At 38.2% G+C, this 19,409-nt stretch overlaps 1 protein-coding gene across 1 annotated transcript in view; it reads right to left on the bottom strand.

Moving 5' to 3' along the window:
• PCSK2 (proprotein convertase subtilisin/kexin type 2) overlaps window positions 1–19,409 on the bottom strand; it is a 297,709-nt gene that overhangs the window by 262,063 nt on the left and 16,237 nt on the right. Inside the window, exon 2 of the mRNA XM_056121353.1 lies at window positions 3,329–3,433. Within this exon, the coding sequence (XP_055977328.1) occupies window positions 3,329–3,433 (105 nt within the window). The remainder of the gene's footprint in view (window positions 1–3,328; window positions 3,434–19,409) is intronic.

The raw sequence follows: 19,409 nt of genomic DNA, 5'->3' as shown, positions 1-19,409 counted from the left end.
TGGACTGTTCACCTTGTCTTATCACACATCAATAAATTGGCAAACACAAGTTAGTGTTTCCCCAAGATCTGTGAGTCACTCCAGAAAATTAATTAAAGTAAAGGGGAGAAGGTGCTGAGAACTTGCAATTGTAGCAGTCAGAAAGTTAGGATAACCCAAAGAATTACTACTTGGACTTGGTTTCCGAAGAGTGGAGCAGGCTTCTGTAACTGAATCCTTCACCTGGGGTTATCGTCAGGAAGAGAGTGACAGAATTGAATTTGTAGGCCCAATTGGTTTGTGGGACAAACAATTGCTTTATTATGAGGAAAAACCCTTCATGTTTGGTGACCAAAAATATCGGAATAAATTGTTCTTTGTAAGTTGTATAGAAGATCCACAGGGGTGAAAAACTGAGTTTTCCTAGTATACCCCTTATACACTTAACAATTATTTATTGAGCATCTACTATGTACTCAGAACTGTACTATGCAATGTATTCAGAAATAAATAAGATAGAATTTTTGATTTTGGATATAATCTGCATCAAGGTAATAATTTCAGCAGAAAAAAACCTAGAAAAACAAGAAAGCATCCTTAAAATTACTAAGGTAAGAGCATATTTTCTTAGATACTTCCCTGAATATCAATACATATAAACATATTAAAATTATACCTATTTAACTATAATAAAAGTATCCGACATCCATAACTTTTCTTTTTTTTCTTTGTTTTCTTCCGTATGGAGGACAGTGAATGAGATCAGAAATTAATACTGAGACAGGAGGAAGAAGGAGGAAGTTGAGGCTTCTTAGAGTGTGATTAAAGTTGGTAAGTCTAAGAGAAAACCCGTCACAGAATTATTAATAGCTTACTCTTAACATTTTGGTTCACATAATGTAACTTTCAGCATCTTTGAGAGAGAATGTGGCTCAACTTTCCTTAAGAAATGATTATTCCCCATTCTTTCTATACTTCTATTTATTTTCCTCTTCACGATGTGTGTCAGTGTACTTGGGAATCTAAAAATTGACGTATCCTAATGCTCAAAACAGTTAGTTTTGGTTTAAGATCTGTTAAACTCATATAACCAAATTCTTATGCTTTTGGACCATTCATAGTCAATGTCTTTTGTTTAAAGTAGTTGCTCTCATATTTTGTTATGGAACAGATTGCCAAAATTAGATGACCACAAGAACATCATGCAGGAAGGACTCAGACTTTAATCTAATATTTTGGAACACAGTAGTCATCAATGGATTTTTTCTTTTCTTTTTGCAAAGAATTATGAGATTTTATGCTTTATTTCCTCCCCAGAATGGTTCTATTATTGGCAACAACCGTAGAATTCATCCTTGATGAAAATACAGAGAAAAGGTATAGGAGATTTGTAATTTTAAACTTCCTTGCTATCGTCTGCTGTCTTCATAGGCATAGTAGATGGTTTCAAGGATGATTATTAGATGTCCAATACTGAACAATGAAGGGGATTTGTCAAAATGGATAGAATTTTGAGGAGGAAGATGGATGATTAGATTCACCATACCTGCTTTCTTTTTTTTATTACTCAACTGTACTTTAAAAAAAATCACTCTGTGTTTTAGGGGCCAGCATATCAAAAACCATTTCAAGTAAGTATTAAGATAAGAAAAATATTAACCTAATGGGCCCAAAAAGTCTCCTTGAATAAAACAATGGCTTCTTGTTTCATTGTTCCTGTTTGTATTCCTCTTTCCCTATGTCATTGTTTGTTTTATGTTTTTCTCTCAAATTATTTTGAGCAACATCATTAATTTAACGATGGAAGAGGAAAAGCCAATGAAACTTCTAAGAAATTATGTAGTTAAAAGGAAAATCATTGTACACAAAGAGTAAGATCATAGAGCATAAACAAAGCAGAAGGAAGCAGCATCAGACTTTGCCACTCGGAACCAGAGTGTTCTGGGTCTGCTGGGATCCAATTATTCACAGATAAGCGAGGCAGGATCCCTATCGATGAGTTTCCCAAAGGCATCCTAGACATTCAATGAATATGGCTTAAGTCAAGACTGCTATGACAATAAAGAAAACTTCTCAGGTCATGGTAGTTTCTTCAATAGTTCAAGAACTCTTGAGGTAGACTGGCACGGGCAGCTTGATTCTTATTGTGAAAGCAGAGATAAAACTACTCTCCAGAGAACAGTTTTCACACCAGGGAATGTGGAACCCCCTGAGTTGAAGAATTAAAAGAAAATTGCCTGTGGTCTGTGAGAAGTTGGTTTCATCTGAATTCCTAATTAAAACCCAAATTAAACCTATTCAAATGTTCACATAAAAAACTCACAAGAATGAATTTCCAAATTTATATCAGATCAAAAGGAATCTCCTCCGTAACACCTAACACAAATATCTGACCCTCTATCTATCTGCTTATCCCAAAGAGTCCAGGGAAGAGGTTATGCAACCTTCAATGTGCAGAAAATAACTTGCATGGTTTATTAATTTCCCATTTAGTTAAATGCATGCAAGAAATCAGATTTTTACCAATAATCTATGTGAGTGTGTAAGTAAATGGAGATGGAAGAACAGCTAGGAGAGGAAGGACTTTAACAATGACTAAAGTTCCTATTCTGAAAAATATGGAGGAGGAACACTAGGGAAAAGAGCTGCTTTGTGACTAAGATGATAAATTTGGTTGTGGGAAAATTGGATTAAGCTGTTGGGAGGAGTAGGTCACACACGAGATGTAAGTCCCTTAACAAGGGAGAAATTGGAGATAAGAAAATGGGAGTCATGAGCATTTAAGAAGCTCATTGAGGCCTGAGAGTAAATTAGTTTAGTGAGTGAAAATGCAACGTGAGAGAAGAGGCTGAGAAGACTGTTGTGGCTGCAATCATGCATAAATACCAAGAACCCCCCTGACTATTTCACTTGATCATTTGCCCACTTATGATATGGGGCATGAAAACTTCCTCTGAGTATGATTTCAACAGTAGAAATATTTCATAAAAATAGTTCACTAAATAGGTTGGTGTCTTCTCGTCTAATCATAAATTATATATCCTAACACATATTTTCAGGCAACCGTTAGTCCTCTCACAGTAATTAGGAAGGAGACAACCAGCCAAGAGGTGATTTTTTGCTCCCTTTTTTGCTCTTCATCCCTTAAATACACATTCCTGCCCTATAAAGGGATTATTTATTGTGCACAAGATAGGAAGTGTAAAGACTCCAGTGTCACTCTGCCAAGGATCCATTTAGTCTATCACAGTACATTGAGTGCTGTGATCTTTCTATCTTTCTCCACACTCCCTTAGTGGGTTCAGTTATGTTGGCAGAGATTGGAAGCCGGGTTTCCCAGAAAACTCACCCTGGGGTCTCTCTCCAGTTGCTGCTTGTGGTGCAAGCTGCGTCTCCTTTTGACCTTCGCAAGACCATTATGATAAAAGTGGTACAGGCTTTCAGCAAAGGGGAGCTGTGGAAAGTCAAACAGATATAAGACATAGTTAGTTTCCAAGGATGATCTCAGAAAATGTAAAGCAAAGTGGGGACTGCATGTTGGGGTTCCATGGCTCGGGAAATTCATGAGAGTCACAATCAACCCCCCCACTTTTTTTCTCTAGCCTATTATATTTTCTATCACTGTAGGATTTTCCTGTTTCTAGTCCTGCCTTCATAGCAGTTTATCTGATTGTTTGGATTTTTTTGTAACATCCCTATTTCCTCCATGACCCCCCTTCTCCCCTCAGTGCATTTCCTCGCTGGATACAGTGAGTTTGGGTATATTTCAGGTGATGAGCCAGGTTTCTCCTCTTAAAGATTCTTGGCATTAGATATGGATTCCAGGGCTAAAGAAACTATAACAATGATAGCTGGTGTGATTATAGAAATCTGGGAGAACATAATGAGGACTGTCATTTGTCTTATAATTCAAGGTAATTTGGTGGGAAAAGCCTTGACCTTGGTGGGGAGCTCATGAAACCGGGATATGTACAAAACTTGGGTAAGTCATTTTCCTGGGTTATTTTTTTTCTTCTTGTTTTTACTGATGGAGTTTTAAATTCCTCTGATCTCTGCCTTTTCTCACGACTTCATAAATATGAAACTTTTAAGAAATATATAAATGAAAGGAAAAGAATTCCCCCATAAAGTATAAATCCGGAGGCAATTGTTTTCAGATTTTAATCTAATCAATGAATTTGATCAAGTCCCCAGATATCATAAATAAAATTATAAACATATAAGTATTTTTCATAGATTTAGAACATAGGTTTTGTCAATTCCCCATGAAGGTCTATGTACTGCCCACCCCTCCAAAAAATGTTCCAGTATTTAAAGTATTTTCTACAGAAACTTTTAGTGTTTTGGTATGTGTATTGTTACCTAGAGATTAGAGCTAAAGGAAAGGGAGTTGGAAACTTTGGAAGTAATATTCTAACAATTTAGGTGGAACTAATCTGAGATTTTATTTTTTGGCAGTGCTGAGAACTGAATCTGGAGCTCATACAAGAGCCACATCAAAAATATCTAGACAATAAAAAAGTTTAAAAAGTAAAAAAGTTAAAAATACCAGAAGAGACCTCTGCCACCATTTAAGCTCATCATTACCGCCTTCTTCCAGAGACTCAGAAATAAATCTCGAAAGAGATCAACTAGCTGCAAAAACTTCTAGGACACCGGAACCTTACTGAGACACCCAGGGCACTCTTGGGGTGCAGGACGTGGGAGAAGTGGGTGGTGTGGATCAGCACCCACCCAAATCCCAACAGCTTCTCCCTCTGTACTGTCAAACGGGCTCAATGCTCTCTCTGGTCAGACTCCATTGCTGAGTACTACTGAGCCTCACAGTGAAGTTAACCCTGCCAAAACCTCAGGTACATGGACCTCTGTGGCTGATAGCTTCCTATCTTTTCAGCATTGGGGTAGGCTAACTCACTTCCCTGTACTTCTTGGGAGCCTTAGAAGTCATGTCCATGAACCACCACCGCCGCCATGTAAACTCCGCAGTAAAAAAATGAACTCTAGCTTGACTGACCAGGCAAAAACTCTGGATTTTCTGAGGCAAAATCTTCAAACTCTACAACACTGACAATCCAGTAGTAGCACACCAGATTGGGTGAAATGTAGAAGCCATCCAATCTTGATTAACAAAAACATTAACACAGAAGCTTAACTTGTAACAACATCTTAGTAATACCTCAGACAAGGACTTAATATCTGCATAGTGAGATACAACAATTTTCATTAATTTTCTTATAAGGAAATAGTCTTTGATCATTTTGTTAGCCATTTATGGGTAATAAGCAATATAAAATAAATTATTGTGGGCTTGCCATTGGGGGCAGACTTGTGTAGCTGGGAAAATGGAGGCAACGGTGGAGGGAAGATGACTGGTGTCGAATATTGAATGTCTGTAACAAATATCATGAACAACTTTGTAAACTCTGGTGTTTAAATAAAGTGTGGGGGAAAAATTCAAGATTTTTTTTGTTAAATATTTGTATGTTTTGGTCTGTTTGGTTTAAATATTTCTGAGGGAGAAAACCGCAATCTCATTAATGGTAACTTGAGACCATTTTGAAAAACAAAAATGTTAGCACCATGATTTACAGTACTGTTAACAGTAAAGTTTTATGGATACACCACATCCTCTGGCAGAGTGTCCACTTTCCTTCCCCAACATATCCCTGTTCCTTCTCTCCATCCTGTTTCCTCTCCCCTCCCCCAGACATGGTTCCGTACACCCATTCTCTGATCATTTTAGATTTTCCTCTTTACTTGCACCCCCCCCCACACACAGACATACAAACAACTCAAATAATATATGATTATACAAAATGATTTTTATCTAAAAACATGTGCTATCAAAATCACCCACTCTCTTGTTTTTTAACACTCAGTTATACAGTATATATCATCATTTAGTTAATATTTATATTATTGCTACATATTAAGATTTTTTTACAATTAAAATATGTCAAGGTGAGAGGAAACCAGCAAGGACTAAAAGTCTGAATTGCAAAAAAAAAAAAACACTCATATAAAAGAAACCAGAGCACTAAAATATTGCTAAATCAACCTTCTCAGAACTCTGGAAATTGACAAAAGGCTTGTATAAACCTGTAAAGTATCTATTTTATTTTTTTTATTTTTAATTAGTGAAACACCATGAGGTACAGTTATAGACTTACAAATTTTTGTGCTTGGGTTTCAGTTATACAATGATCAAGTACCCATCCCTCCACTAGCGCCCATCCTCCACCACCACGGGTCCCAGCAACCCTCCCATTCCCCATCCCCCCATCCCACCCTGCCTCTGTAGCAGGGCATTTCCCCTTGTTCTCTCTCTCTTCTTTTGGGTCCTGTGTTTTGCAAGAGAGGCATTGAGTGGCAATCATGTTTGGTCTATAGTCTACTTTCAGCATGCTTCTCCCACCCTGGGAGGATCCTCACAACAACCTTTATTTGGTGCTCTCTTCTCTATCTATCTGAGCTTCCTTTCCCCCTAGCAAGTGTGGCTGGCCTCCAAGTCATGGAGCAAAATTCCTGGTACTAATCTCATCCACTCCTGGGTGTTAGTCTCCCATTTTTTTACTTTATGTTCCCCAGATAAATGCAATCTTTCTGTGTCCATCCCGCTCTTTCTGACTCATTTCACTTAACATGATACTTTCCATGTAGTACCACTTGTATGTAAATTTAATGACTTCATCTTTTTTAACAGCTACATAGTGCTCCATTGTGTAAATGTACCAAAGTTTCTTTAACCAGTCATCTGTTCTCGGGCACTCAGGTTTTTTCCAGATTCTGGCTATTGTAAAGAGTGCTGCAATGAACAAACAATTGCAGATGTCACTTCAACTATACTTTTTTGACTCTCTTGGATATATTCCCAGGAGTGGTATTGCTCGGTCAAATGGGAGATCAAATTCTAATTTTTTGAGAATCGTCCATACTGTTTTCCAAAAGGGTTGGAACTGTCGGCATTCCCACCAGCAATGAAGGAGGGTCTCTTTCTCGCCACATCTGCGCCAGCATTGGTTGCTTTTGTTCTTTTGGATGTTTGCCAGTCTCTGTGGTATGAAATAATATCTCATTTTTGTTTTGATCTGCATCTCTCTGATAATTAGTGATGTAGAGCATTTTCTCATGTGCCTTTTAGCCATTCAGATTTCTTCTTTGCGAAAGAATTTCACAAATGGATTTATGACCTCAGCATCAGACCAGAATCCATAAAGTTCACTTAAAACAAAGTTGGCAAAACCCTCCATGATATTGAAGCTAATGGTATCTTCAAAGATGTCACGCCACTGGCCAAGCAAGTGAAAACAGAGATAGACAAATGGGACTATATTAAACTAAGAAGCTTCTGCACCTCAAAAGAAACAGTGGCCAAAATACAAAGACAGTCTACAGAATGGGAAAGGATATTCACCAAATACACATCCGACAAGGGGTTGATATCAAGGATATACAAGGTACTGGTTGAACTCCACAAGAAGAAAACATCCAACCCTTTCAGAAAATGGGGCGACGAAATGAACAGAAACTTTTGCAATGTAAAATATCTGCTTTAGATCATTAGTTTAATTTCAATAGTAACAACAATTTGTCCTGTTCTCATTTATCCTATTTTCATCCACTTCTGAGTTCTAATAAAGGTAAAGGTAAAGGTAAAGGCCCTCCCGTTGATCGTCGATTTGCTCGAGCGGGCCCAGTAACGTCTCCATTGGAGACTTTGTTGTTACTGTGTCTGGCATATCGAATACTCTCGGTAGCTTGCCGGGCTCTCCGAGAGGGGCGGAGGAATCGAACTGGGGTCGGCCATGTTGGCTGCTTGTAAGGCGAACGCCCTACCCGCTGTGCTATCGCTCCAGCCTGAGTTCTAATATCTTTGAAAAACAGTAGCTTTGCAATCATAGCAACTATGGAACCAGCAGCTTAACAGACTCTGGTGGTTATAGACTCTGTGAAAAGCTATTTCAGAAGTCTCATTCCCTGATCATTGTCTTGAAGAACTCTCAGAAATCCCATTCATAGGACTTAATGTTTTCTTAGAACCATACTTTGCTCAGTTGGAAAAGCCTTATTCCAAGAAGCATGTCAAAAACAGAGACAATTGTTTAATATCACAGCTTTCTGAAACAACAATATTAGTTAGGTGAAGAAAGTTAGCCAAAAAAAAAAAAAATCCCAAAAACAAAACAACAAAACATACACCAATCAGATAAAGATCTGGAGAGACAGTACAGTGAGTAAATTGTTTTCCATGCATGTGGCCAACCAGGTTTCAATCTCTTCATCCTATATATTCCCTTGAATTATTCCAGGAGAAATCACTGAGCACAGTCAGGAATAAGTTCTGAACACCGCCAGGTATGCCCCCCAAACAAGCAAACAAAAATTAAAAACAATAAAATAAGACAAACTTTAAAGAAGCATTTAGGGAATGAAATATCCATAAAGAATTTTGCAAAATTGCAATATTCCCCTAACAATTTAGAAGAATACACACATGTGCAAGACTTGCACATAATCAGAAAATGTGCAGGTTAAAAAGTTCCTAAATGCTCACTTCTAATTGGGAGTAATAAGATTTTTGTATGTCATTTGGTGGTAACAGCATGAAACAACTCAGTTTGAAAGCCTCAGGGCATATGAGTGGGTGGCCTGGGACCACAGAAGTGGATACTGGATGAATTTCAAGGGCATATCTTTTAGAAAATTGCAGTTTCTTTGACTTAGTTCTTGCTAACTAAAGACTACGTTCTCTAGAGTAAATTTAACATAAATATTTCACATACATTTTCCAGACTCAGTTGTTCTTAAATATTTTTGCTATTTAATCACACTCATATATTCAGAGTAATGCTAAGATATGATTTAAAAACAAAAAATTGAGGATGAGATGGAAATCAAATGTGTGCTAACTTTTGCTCTTCAAACTCATGCTTTTGACCATTGGAAGAACCACTGGGAAAATTTGATTTTACTGTTACCTAAGATGTTAACTTTGCAGGAAGCTAGATAGATAAGGGTATATAAAAATTATGTATAATTTTTAAATTGTGTTTATATGTACATATCATGGTATGCTTTTAGCAAATTTTATTTTATTTATTTATTTTTTTAAAGCTTCATTCTAAGTTCATTTAGGAAACTTTCATTTGAGCTACCTCTGGTCCCCCACTTGGTATTGTGAAAAACTAAGGAAAACAAAACAAAACAACAGAAAAATGAACATGGTCAATATGGTCAAGAATGGCATATCTCCTATTGCTCCTATTTATGTCTCCACTTTTTTTATTTTATCGAATCACCATGGGATAGTTATACGCTTTCATGTTTGGGTTACAATCACACAGTGATCAAACACCCATCCCTCCACCAGTGCATATTTCCCACCACAAATATCCCTGGTATAACCCCCATTTTCTACCCTCCCTCTACCTCCATGGCAGATATGATTCCCCATAATATCTCTCTACTTTTGGGCATTATGGTTTGCAATACAGACCCTGAGAAGTTATCATGTTTGGTCCTTTATCTACTTTCTGCACACATCTCCCATCCCGACCGATTCCTCCAGCCATCTTTTTCTTAGTGATCCCTTCTCTATTCCAGCTCCCTTCTCCCCATTGCTCATGAGGCAGGCTTCCAGCTATGGAGCAATCTATCTGTCCCATGTATCTACTTTCCTTAGGTGTCAGCCTCATGTTATTTTGTTTTATACTCCACAGTTGAGCTCAGTCCTTCTAAGTCTGTCCCTCTCTTTCTGACTCATTTCACTTAGCATGATACTCTCCAAGTCTATCCATTTATAAGCAAAGTTCATGACTTTATCTCTCCTGACAGCTGCATAGTTTTCTACTGTGTAGATGTCCAAAGTTTCTTTAACCAGTCATCTGTTCTAGGGCACTTGGGTTGTTTCCAGATTTTGGCTATTGTGAACAGTGCTGCAATGAACATGTAGGTACAGATGTCATTTCTAGTGTGCTTTTTTGCATCCTCGGAATATATTCCCAGAAGTGGTATTGCAGGGATATGGAAGCTCAATTTCTAGTTTTTAAAGGACTGTCCATATTGTTTTCCAGAAGGGCTGGACTAGTGGGCATTCCCACCAACAGTTAAAGACTGTCCCTTTTACACCACATCCATGCCAGCACTGGTTGCTTTTGTTCTTTTGAATGTGTGCCTGTCTCTGTGGTGTGAGATGATATGTCATTTTTCAAAGAAATAGACAAAGCACTTCTGAAATTCATATGGAACAATAAACCTCACAAATAGCTAAAACAATCCTTGGGAAAATGAAGATGGGTGGCATCACCCTCCCCAACTTCAAACTGTACTATAAAGCAGTAGCACAGCGGTAGGGCGTTTGCCTTGCACGCAGACAACATGGCCGACCCAAGTTCCATTCCTCTGCCCCTCTCAGAGAGTCCGGCAAGCTACCGAGAGTATCTCGCCCACACGGCAGAGCCTGGCAAGCTCCCCGTGACGTATTCGATATGCCAAACACAGTAACAACAAAGTCTCCAATGGAGACGTTACTGGGCCTGCTCGAGCAAATCGATGATCAACGGAAGGGCCTTTACTTCTCAAGCAAATTAAGACAGCATGGTACTGGGTTAGAAACAGACCTGCAGACCAATGGAACAGAGTTGAATATTCTGTCACAGACTCCCAAATATTTGACCACTTAATCTTTGACAAAGGAGCAAGAAATGTGAAGTGGAATAAGGAAAGCCTCTTCAACAAGTGGTGCTGGGAAAAATGGATAGCTACCTGCAAAAATATGAACTCTGACCTCTGTCTAATGCCAGGCACAAAAATCAGATCAAAGAGGATTAAAGACCTCAATATCAGACATGAATCCATAAGGTACATAGAGGAAAATGTAGGCAGAAGTCTCCACAACATTAAAGCTAAAAACATCTTTAAGGATGAAGCAGCACTGACCATGCAAGTGGAAGCAAACATAAACAAATGAGATTACATCAAACTAAGAAGCTTCTGCACTTCAAAAGAAACAGTGACCAAAATACAGAAAGAGCCCACGGAGTGGGAAAGAATATTTACCCAATACCCATCTGATAAGGGATAAATATCCAGGATATACAAGACTCTAGTAGAATTGTACAAGAAAAAAACCTCCAACCCCATCAAAAAATGGGGAGAAGAAATGAACAGAAGTTTCCTCAACAAAGAAATACAAATGGCCAAAAGGCAGACGAAAAAATGCTTCACATTGCTACCCATTAGGGAGATGCAAATCAAAACAACAATGAGATATTAACAAATTTTAAATGTTAAATGGCATTATAATTATTTAGATTGTTGTTCAAACATCACCAACATTTATTTCCAGAGCTCTTTGAAACTTTGAAGTTTTACAAAACAGTAACTCCTCTTTCTCTCTGCCTGGGGCCTCTGACTACCTCTACTTTTTATTTCTACAATTTTCACCAGCCTGGGTATTTCATATAAGTGAAATCAAACAATAGTTTTGCCTTTGTCACTGACTCATTTTACTTAGCACTCAGTCTTCAAAATTCATCTGTGTTGGACAGTAGGAATTTTTCTTATATTTTTGAAGAAAGTTCAAAAAACCTCACCAGGGATAAAACATATCAATATCACATGCCTTATAATATATATTTCTCATATATACATATATATTTATGTACATATATTAATCATATTTTATTTACTTACTCATCTATCCATGGACACTTAGATTGCTGCCATATTTTTTTAGCTATTGTGACTAATGCTGTCATGATCATAGATACATTTGTGTTATGTTTGTTCGTTATTTTGGGTTGTTTTTGTGTGCTTTGTCGGTTTCTGGCATCCTTGTGGTGATGCTCCAGGAATCAAGGTCATACTTAGCCATCCTTGGAAGCCACCAGGAGAATTCTCGGGGATGCTAGGAGTGACTATACAGTGCCAGGAGTCAAACCCAGGGCCTCATTGGAAACATTTTTTAAGCCTAAAATTATCTCCAAATTAAAAGTTTAGTAAATACAAAAGCATTTCCAAGTCGCATCTGAATGGTTTTGAAAGGGTCAAATATTTAATTTCAAGCCAGAGTCCTCACCACTGCCTCTCGCCACATACTGAATATATTTTACGTGATTATTTTTCTGAAGGTAATTGAGTTGTACCTATAAAGTAGTCTAATTTACTCATTTTGCACAAAAATGCTTTGTGATTCTGGGGAGCTTTTCTGATTAGGAAGGAGCTCTCCTCACAAACCCCAGTCTCTTGACTGAAAATCTAGCACTCTGCTTCCACCGTAGTTTATGTATGTCTCATACACCTTTGAACCATGATTATTAATCCAGGAAGTCTCAGTTGAAATTCTTGATGAAGACAAGAATGGCTTAATAATAACCAGACTGATAAATGGTGTTCTCTATCCTTTGTCCTTGGGACGCCTGACCCAGAATTCTTTAATTAGACACATAGTCTTGGCTTTGAAAAAAAAAAAGACTTAACTGATCTCACGAAACTGAAATTGAACCTCTGATCATCTTACTGTTGGGCAATTGTTAAAGCTTAATTGATAGATCATATTTCTAACAGACTATCCTAAAAATATTGATTATTTTTTCCAAACCATTTTCCCTCTTGTCTTTGGAGACTAGGAGGCTAATGTCATTGTTTTCTGATTATATGAAAAGTGGGTCTCTAAAAAGATCATGGTGCAAACATGAGGTTCACTAAACAAAAGAAAAGACAGATGATGTCTGACTTATAGTCACTTAAGGAATTTTCTAACTATACAGACTTAATAATGCAACGTTCCTGTGTTCATCAGTTTGCTCATACTAATATACTAATATATGTAATATACTAATCTTACAAATAGTAAAGGCGTGTTGAAAATAATCTTAGGCTCCAAATTCTTACAGGAGTAGGAGTAATAGGAGTAGTAAGAAACTTTTGATACAACAGCATTTACATATTTTCTATGATTTTATTTAAATGCATACACAGAATTTTTTTCTCCTCCTCCTTCTCCTTCTCCTTCTCCACCTTCTCCTCCTTCTTCTTCTCCTTATCCTTCTCCTCCTTCTATTTCTTTTTCTATCAACTCCTGGCTCTGCACTCAAAAATTACTCCTGGCAGTGCTTGGGAAACATCCTTTTTTTTCTACTAGAACCTTTTCTTCATTAAAACAAAATATCAGTGATTTCAGAAGAAAGGAGAAAAATTAAAGGGAAAAAAAGAACTCAGCAAATTGTCAGCTTGAAGGTTAGGGCTAGGTGACAGCATAATAATGCTGCTTGGGGAGTTTTAAGAAATTCTCATTATGCTGGAAAAATTTATGGATCCAGCAATACTACAGTGATTCCTTTCCTCTTGATTCCTTTTTCCACTGATAATCATGGCTCTAAGTTCAAATTCCTCTCTGAATCCACATACTTCCTTTTCTCGATGGCAGGGAGCCCCAGGGAACTAACAACCACTGATCAACAGATAAAGCTTGTCAAATTCTCCTGGAGTTCCTTGCCTGCTTTCCTTGAGACCAGAGTTGTTCTCTCTTAGGCAAGCCATGGCTGTTCCAGAAGGTCTGTGACCATGACCTCCACCCCAGATTTTGTGCTTCTCTGCATTTTCTTCTTCCCAGAGGATCCCACTGTTTCTTACAGATTCTTAACTGGGTCTGTAAGCCCCAAACAGTTAGGACTCTTGTTTGGAAAACTCACTTTCCTTTCAGCTGTTTTACTTGTATTTGTGCATTGTACTGATCCTTCTTGGTCAGGCTTAGTTGAGTCTACTTTGTAGGCCACTGATCATCAATCAACAGATAAAGATTTTTAAATTTTATTTTCAAAAGGAACTGCTGGCAAGATAGTTTACGAATGAAACCAGGGAAAACAAACAATGCATTAAAGATTGAAAACTAACAGCGCAGATAACTGTTCATCAATTTAATTTTAGGTCCAGCATTTTACAAATGAAGCAACACTCCTCACTGTACTGACATTACTGAGTTCCTTGATTTGTTTAGATTTCATGCAATCTTTTATGGGAGGGGATTGCATTTGCAATAACAATGGAGACAAAAAGGAAGGGAGTTGTCCAAGCCTCTACTTTATGTGCTATGGGTCAATATGGAAATAGGAAAGCTATGTTTTGCAATTGCCAAACATATATGACAAACAGAAACCAAGAAATGTCAAAGTAGAGGTTGTGGCTGTGAATTACAAAGGAGAAAAATAAAGGAAAGAAAGTGAGAAGAAAGCATAGGCCTATAACTATGGAAGAGGCAAGGTCGGTAGGGCATTTGCCTTGCACGCAGCCAACATGGCCGACCCGAGTTCGATTCCTCCACCCCTCTCGGAGAGCCCGGCAAGCCACTGAGAGTATCTCGCCCGCACGGCAGAGCCTGGCAAGCTCCCCGTGACGTATTCGATATGCCAAACACAATAACAAGAAGTCTCATGATGGAGACGTTACGGGGCTCGCTCGAGAAAATTGATGAGCAACGGGAGGACTGTGATCTCTGCTTGATAAAGTTCCCATTCTTGATGCCTAAGCTGCCCGATTGAGCACGTGTCGCCTGCATCTCTCCTCTGAGATGTATAATCTCATGCTTTCATGTCTAACGCTGGGATGTATGTAGGGGCTCTCTCTGCGCTTGAAGAAGCCCAGCTTCTCTCTTGAGCATGTTACTCTCCAGTTGCTCCCAATTTCTCTTCCTCCTTTCCTTCAGAAACCTCCAAATAAAATCTGTTTTACTTCAAAAAAAAAGTTCCCCGTCCTTTCCAATTTTTCTCTTTCTTTTTCTTAATTTTTATATTAAGTAACTAGTCTTATGGAAGAGCAGTTTATCTTTGGGAGGTCAACACTTAAGCAAAGCCAGCTAAATGTCTCCACTGACATTTTCTGATACAATGGAGGTTTCTGGGGCCAGAAAGGAAGGGGGCGGGGGATTAAGAGAATCAGGAAATGAAGCAAAAGTATATATTTCTCTTATATTACAACCATTTCCCAATGGTTCTCTTTTTGATAGGTTCTAAATGCTGAAGATTTCCTTTTGATAGATTCTAAAAACTCATCTGTCAACAATCTGCATCTTTCTCTCAACCAAAAGTCTGAACTTTAACGCATAACCTAGAACTACATGTGTAGCTTTGTGAGCCCATTTTTCTTTCTGACAGCTTTTGTCCAAAAGAGATGAGCAAAAAGTGGGTTTGGAGAATAGCAGATAGAAACTACCTCCTTCCAGCCTTCCATGCTCTAGTCTCTTCTTCTGTCTTACACCTCCACAGGATCACTATTAATTACCTGTTTCAAGGTTCTCAGGTGAATCACAGCTGATGAACACTGGTGAGATAGGTGAGCCTGGGGAGCGAGACTGCCAATCTGATGGCTGAGGAGCCCCTGGGAGATCTCATTAAAGTTTCTAGCATGGGGTAAACTTCACAGTCATTCAAATTTCAATCTTGTATCACTGTGATAGCGTGTTACAACTGCTGAAAAACCTTTGAAACTTCAAATATCATCCATTTTTTTAGCTCTCAAACTTCCTCATTCAATAATTTAGGCTTCACATTGTTCAAATCATGATTGGCTTCCTCAAGAATTTGTGGTCAGTTTAATTTTACATAGTTGACTTTGCTTCTGAATGCTGGTTTGCTTTTGGAGTAATAACATTTTATTTCAGTAATCATTTAGTTTGCTTTTAGAGTGGTAATATTTTAGTAACTAATATTTTAATTTTCCACCACATGGTCTTTCATCCTAGTCCAGACTTATTCTCCTTTCTTTAATTTTGATTTTGGTTTTGAATCACATCCAGCATTGCTCAGGACTGAATCCTAAGTCATCAGTCCTGGCAGGGCTCAGGAAACCATATGGGATTCCGGGAACTGAACCTGGGTCAGACTTGTGCAGAGCAAGCACTCTACCGACTGTACCATCGCTATGGCTTTCTTTCCAGGCTTATTCTCATGGATGAGGAGTAGATTACTAAGTGTAAATCTAATAATGCAAGAGAGTGAAAATATATAAGCTGGCACACTGGAACGAAAGAATCTGTCATATTTTTCTTTGCTGTTGCTGTTTTGGGGCCACAATCTGTTGTTTGGGGCTTACTACTAGATCAGAGCTTAGGAATAACACCTGGAGGGGCTCAGGAGACAATCTACAGCATTGGGAATTGAACTCAGGTCAGCCACATACAAGGTTAGGATCCTATCCCACTGTACTATCTCTCTGGCCTACCTCCCACCTTCTTTCAGCCAAAGGAAGTAAAAAGTAGAAAATATTAAAATATGCCATGTCAAATACAGGAAAGCCAATAATTGGACCATAGATATAATCAACTTATTATAAATCAAGGTGTAATAGACCTATCCTTAAGATTCATCAAAAATTTCTTTAAAGAGGTATAAAGGTAGAGGCTGAAACCTTGAAATATCTTTATTCCCGTATGACCCCAGAATGCAATACATAAATGCCAATAATTTCAGGTCATCTAGATGTGATAATTGGTGTAGGAAGGAAGAACTATATTTTCAGTTTCTAGCTGCAAACTATGGTGTTGCCAGTTCCCAGGAGAAAACAAGCTCAAAGAGAGCTTGTAAACTCACATTGCCACACTATGTCAAGCTACTCAAAAGTACTGTCGCATTTACTGATTATAGCAGTCTTGGAAAGTGGGAGTCATCATCTTTGTTTTAAGTAAGCATAATGAGTGCAGTTTCATTTGAGGTCTGGTTTAGTTGACTTGAAGCCCATTCTCTGTCTTCTATTTTTCAGTCTATGAAAAATTTCTTCCTTACGTAGGATTCTCTTTGGGTCCGTCAGAGGCTGGATTCTGTAGGGTACTAAATATCTAATCAGAGTTCATTGCTGGATTTTCTAGATATTTCAGAGAAAGGTTATTTCAAGCAAGAATTATTAAGTTTATGAAAATACATGTTTAAATGTTGAATTTAAAACAAAGAAGGAGTGAGATGCATTTTCCAGTATGATGACATTAAATTTGCAAGGAGCTCCTAAGCAATGCTCAAATGGCCAGGGGTCAATCCCAGCATGATTTCACCATAGAGGTGAGATAATTAAATGCTGTGTCTGGGTGACCTTATGTGATGCTACTTGGGCCCCATGTTTCTGGAGCCAAAAGGGTCACACTTGGCAGTGCTAGGTGATATGAAATGCCAGAGTCTAAACTTGGAGCCTTGTATATGATAAATGAAGTGTCATGATTTACAAAGTTATTTATAGTTAAGTTTTAGTTCTGCAGTGTTTCAACACCTATCCCTGTTGATAGAACTGGTGCCAGAACAATAAAAAATTAAAAATAATACATGAATATACCCATATAGTAAAAAGGATATATAGAATATTATGTGTATGTAATATCCTCTATCAGTAGCTTTATAGTTCTAATTACACAAACAGAGAGCAACAAGTTGGGACTAAAATAATAGTATGTGTTTGTCTTTCATATTTACATTAATTTGCAATAATTTTTTCTTTTAATTTTGGAGAGATGCTGAAGTTGGGCAGTGAAATAAGAAGGTGGACATTTCAAGCAAACCTAATTAATCCAAACATTAAAGGATATATAATTGCAAACTACTCAATAAAAAGATATTTCATTCTTTGTGGAGTGGCAGATGGATGCATAGAAAATGATATGCTATCATAAAAATCAATCAACAAGAAACAATGCAATTTCATATATAAGATAAATAAGACACATCATTTAGATGAATAAGGCAAATATGGTTTCATGAGAGGAGTAAGAAACTAAACAGCTCTCTTGAACAGATGTTGCTCATGCAACAAGGCAATCTAATAGTGTATATATCCCTGAAGCATTCAACAGGCAGAAGCTTGGAGTGGGGCTGGAGTGATAGCACAGCGGGTAGGGCATGCAGCTGACCCGGGTTTGATTCCCAGCATCCCATATGGTCCCCTGAGCACCGCCAGGAGTAATTCCTGAGTGCAAAGCCAGGAGTCACCCCTAAGCATCGCCAGGAGTGACCCCCCCAAAAAAAGAAGCTTGAGAAGTTAGGACCTCATGTTTTTGAGTAGCAGATGTGATACAGGCTATGATTCAGCCTCAGCTTCTTAGTTCATATTAAAAGGCTAGCCTGTTCTTGAGATCTAAACTGCAACCACAACTTCATTAAATGCCTGTCAAGTTGACAGGCAGGGAATGGGATGGGGCTTGGGGGTGGGGATGGAATATGGAAAAACTGGTGGAGAGAAGATAACACTGTATGATTGGTGTTGAAATATTATATGCCTAAACTCAACTATCAAAAATGTTGTAAATCACAGTTCTTTAATTAAAATTTTTAAATTAAATTTTAAAAAGGTTATCCTGTTCTGAGAATGTCCTTTGTGTATAAAAACCAGAAACCAATTGTGAAAGAGTTTTCTACTCCTCAGCTCATAAAACAGAAATGTATAAGAAGGGGGCATGGTGCTACTAGCAAGTCAACCTGTACCTGCAGGGCCGAGTACATCAGCAGCCTGATAGTGCCTTCAGGCTTCCTGATTCTCCGAAATTGCTGCTATGCCTTTGCCCAGACCCCAAAAACTTGGGACCAAATTTATCAAGAAATTGTACAGCCAAAAGTTAGGTATGTGGGAGCTATGCCCAGAAATCACCTCCAGCTCAGCTATACAAGTTCATTTATCGACTGTATTTCAGTGAGGGGTGGGGTGTCGGGAAAACGGGACATTGGTGGTGGGAAACGTATACTAGTGGAGGGATGGGTGCTGGATCATTGTAAGACTGAAATCCAATTATAAACAACTTTTTATTGGTCTATCTCACAGATATTCAATTAAAAAATTTTAAAAAGTAATATGGAGTTCATGCCCAATTCAATCATCTTGAATCAATAGCTGAATAAATAGCATTATTTCTACTGTACTGGAGCACTGTCCTCCCATTGTTCATCGATTTGCTCAAGCGGGCCCAGTATGTCTCCATTGTGAGACTTATTGTTACTGTATTTGGCATATGGAATATGTCACGGGTAGCATGCCAGGCTTTGCCCATGCGGGCGAGATACTCTCGTTAGCTTGCCGGGCTTTCGGAGAGGAGTGGAGGAATTGAACCTAGGTTGGCCAGGTTGGCCGCACACAAGGCAAATGCCCTACCTGCTGTGTTTAAAAAAATAAATGTAAAGAGCTGGATGGAAATATAAAAATAGGTTAAATATTATAAACTGGCTTGGAGAACTGAAATATGCTTTCTTTGTACAAAAAACTAAAGGTGTCATTTTTCTGTCTGTAGATCCCATATCTTTCAATATGCTTCTTCTCTGCGTGCCTCAATAAAAGCTCATTAATAAAATAAGAATGTTTAGATGGTTCACGGTCACGGTCCTCCCGTTGTTCATCGATTTGCTCAAGTGGGCCCAGTAATGTCTCCATCGTGAGACTTGTTGTTACTGTGATTGGCACATCGA

The sequence above is a fragment of the Sorex fumeus genome, unplaced genomic scaffold, assembly GCF_029834395.1.
Source record: "Sorex fumeus unplaced genomic scaffold, SorFum_2.1 ptg000044l, whole genome shotgun sequence".
In the NCBI taxonomy this organism is placed as follows: Eukaryota; Metazoa; Chordata; class Mammalia; order Eulipotyphla; family Soricidae; genus Sorex; species Sorex fumeus.
Note: the sequence above shows the minus strand (reverse complement) of the source record. Positions and strands in the feature narration are given on the sequence as shown.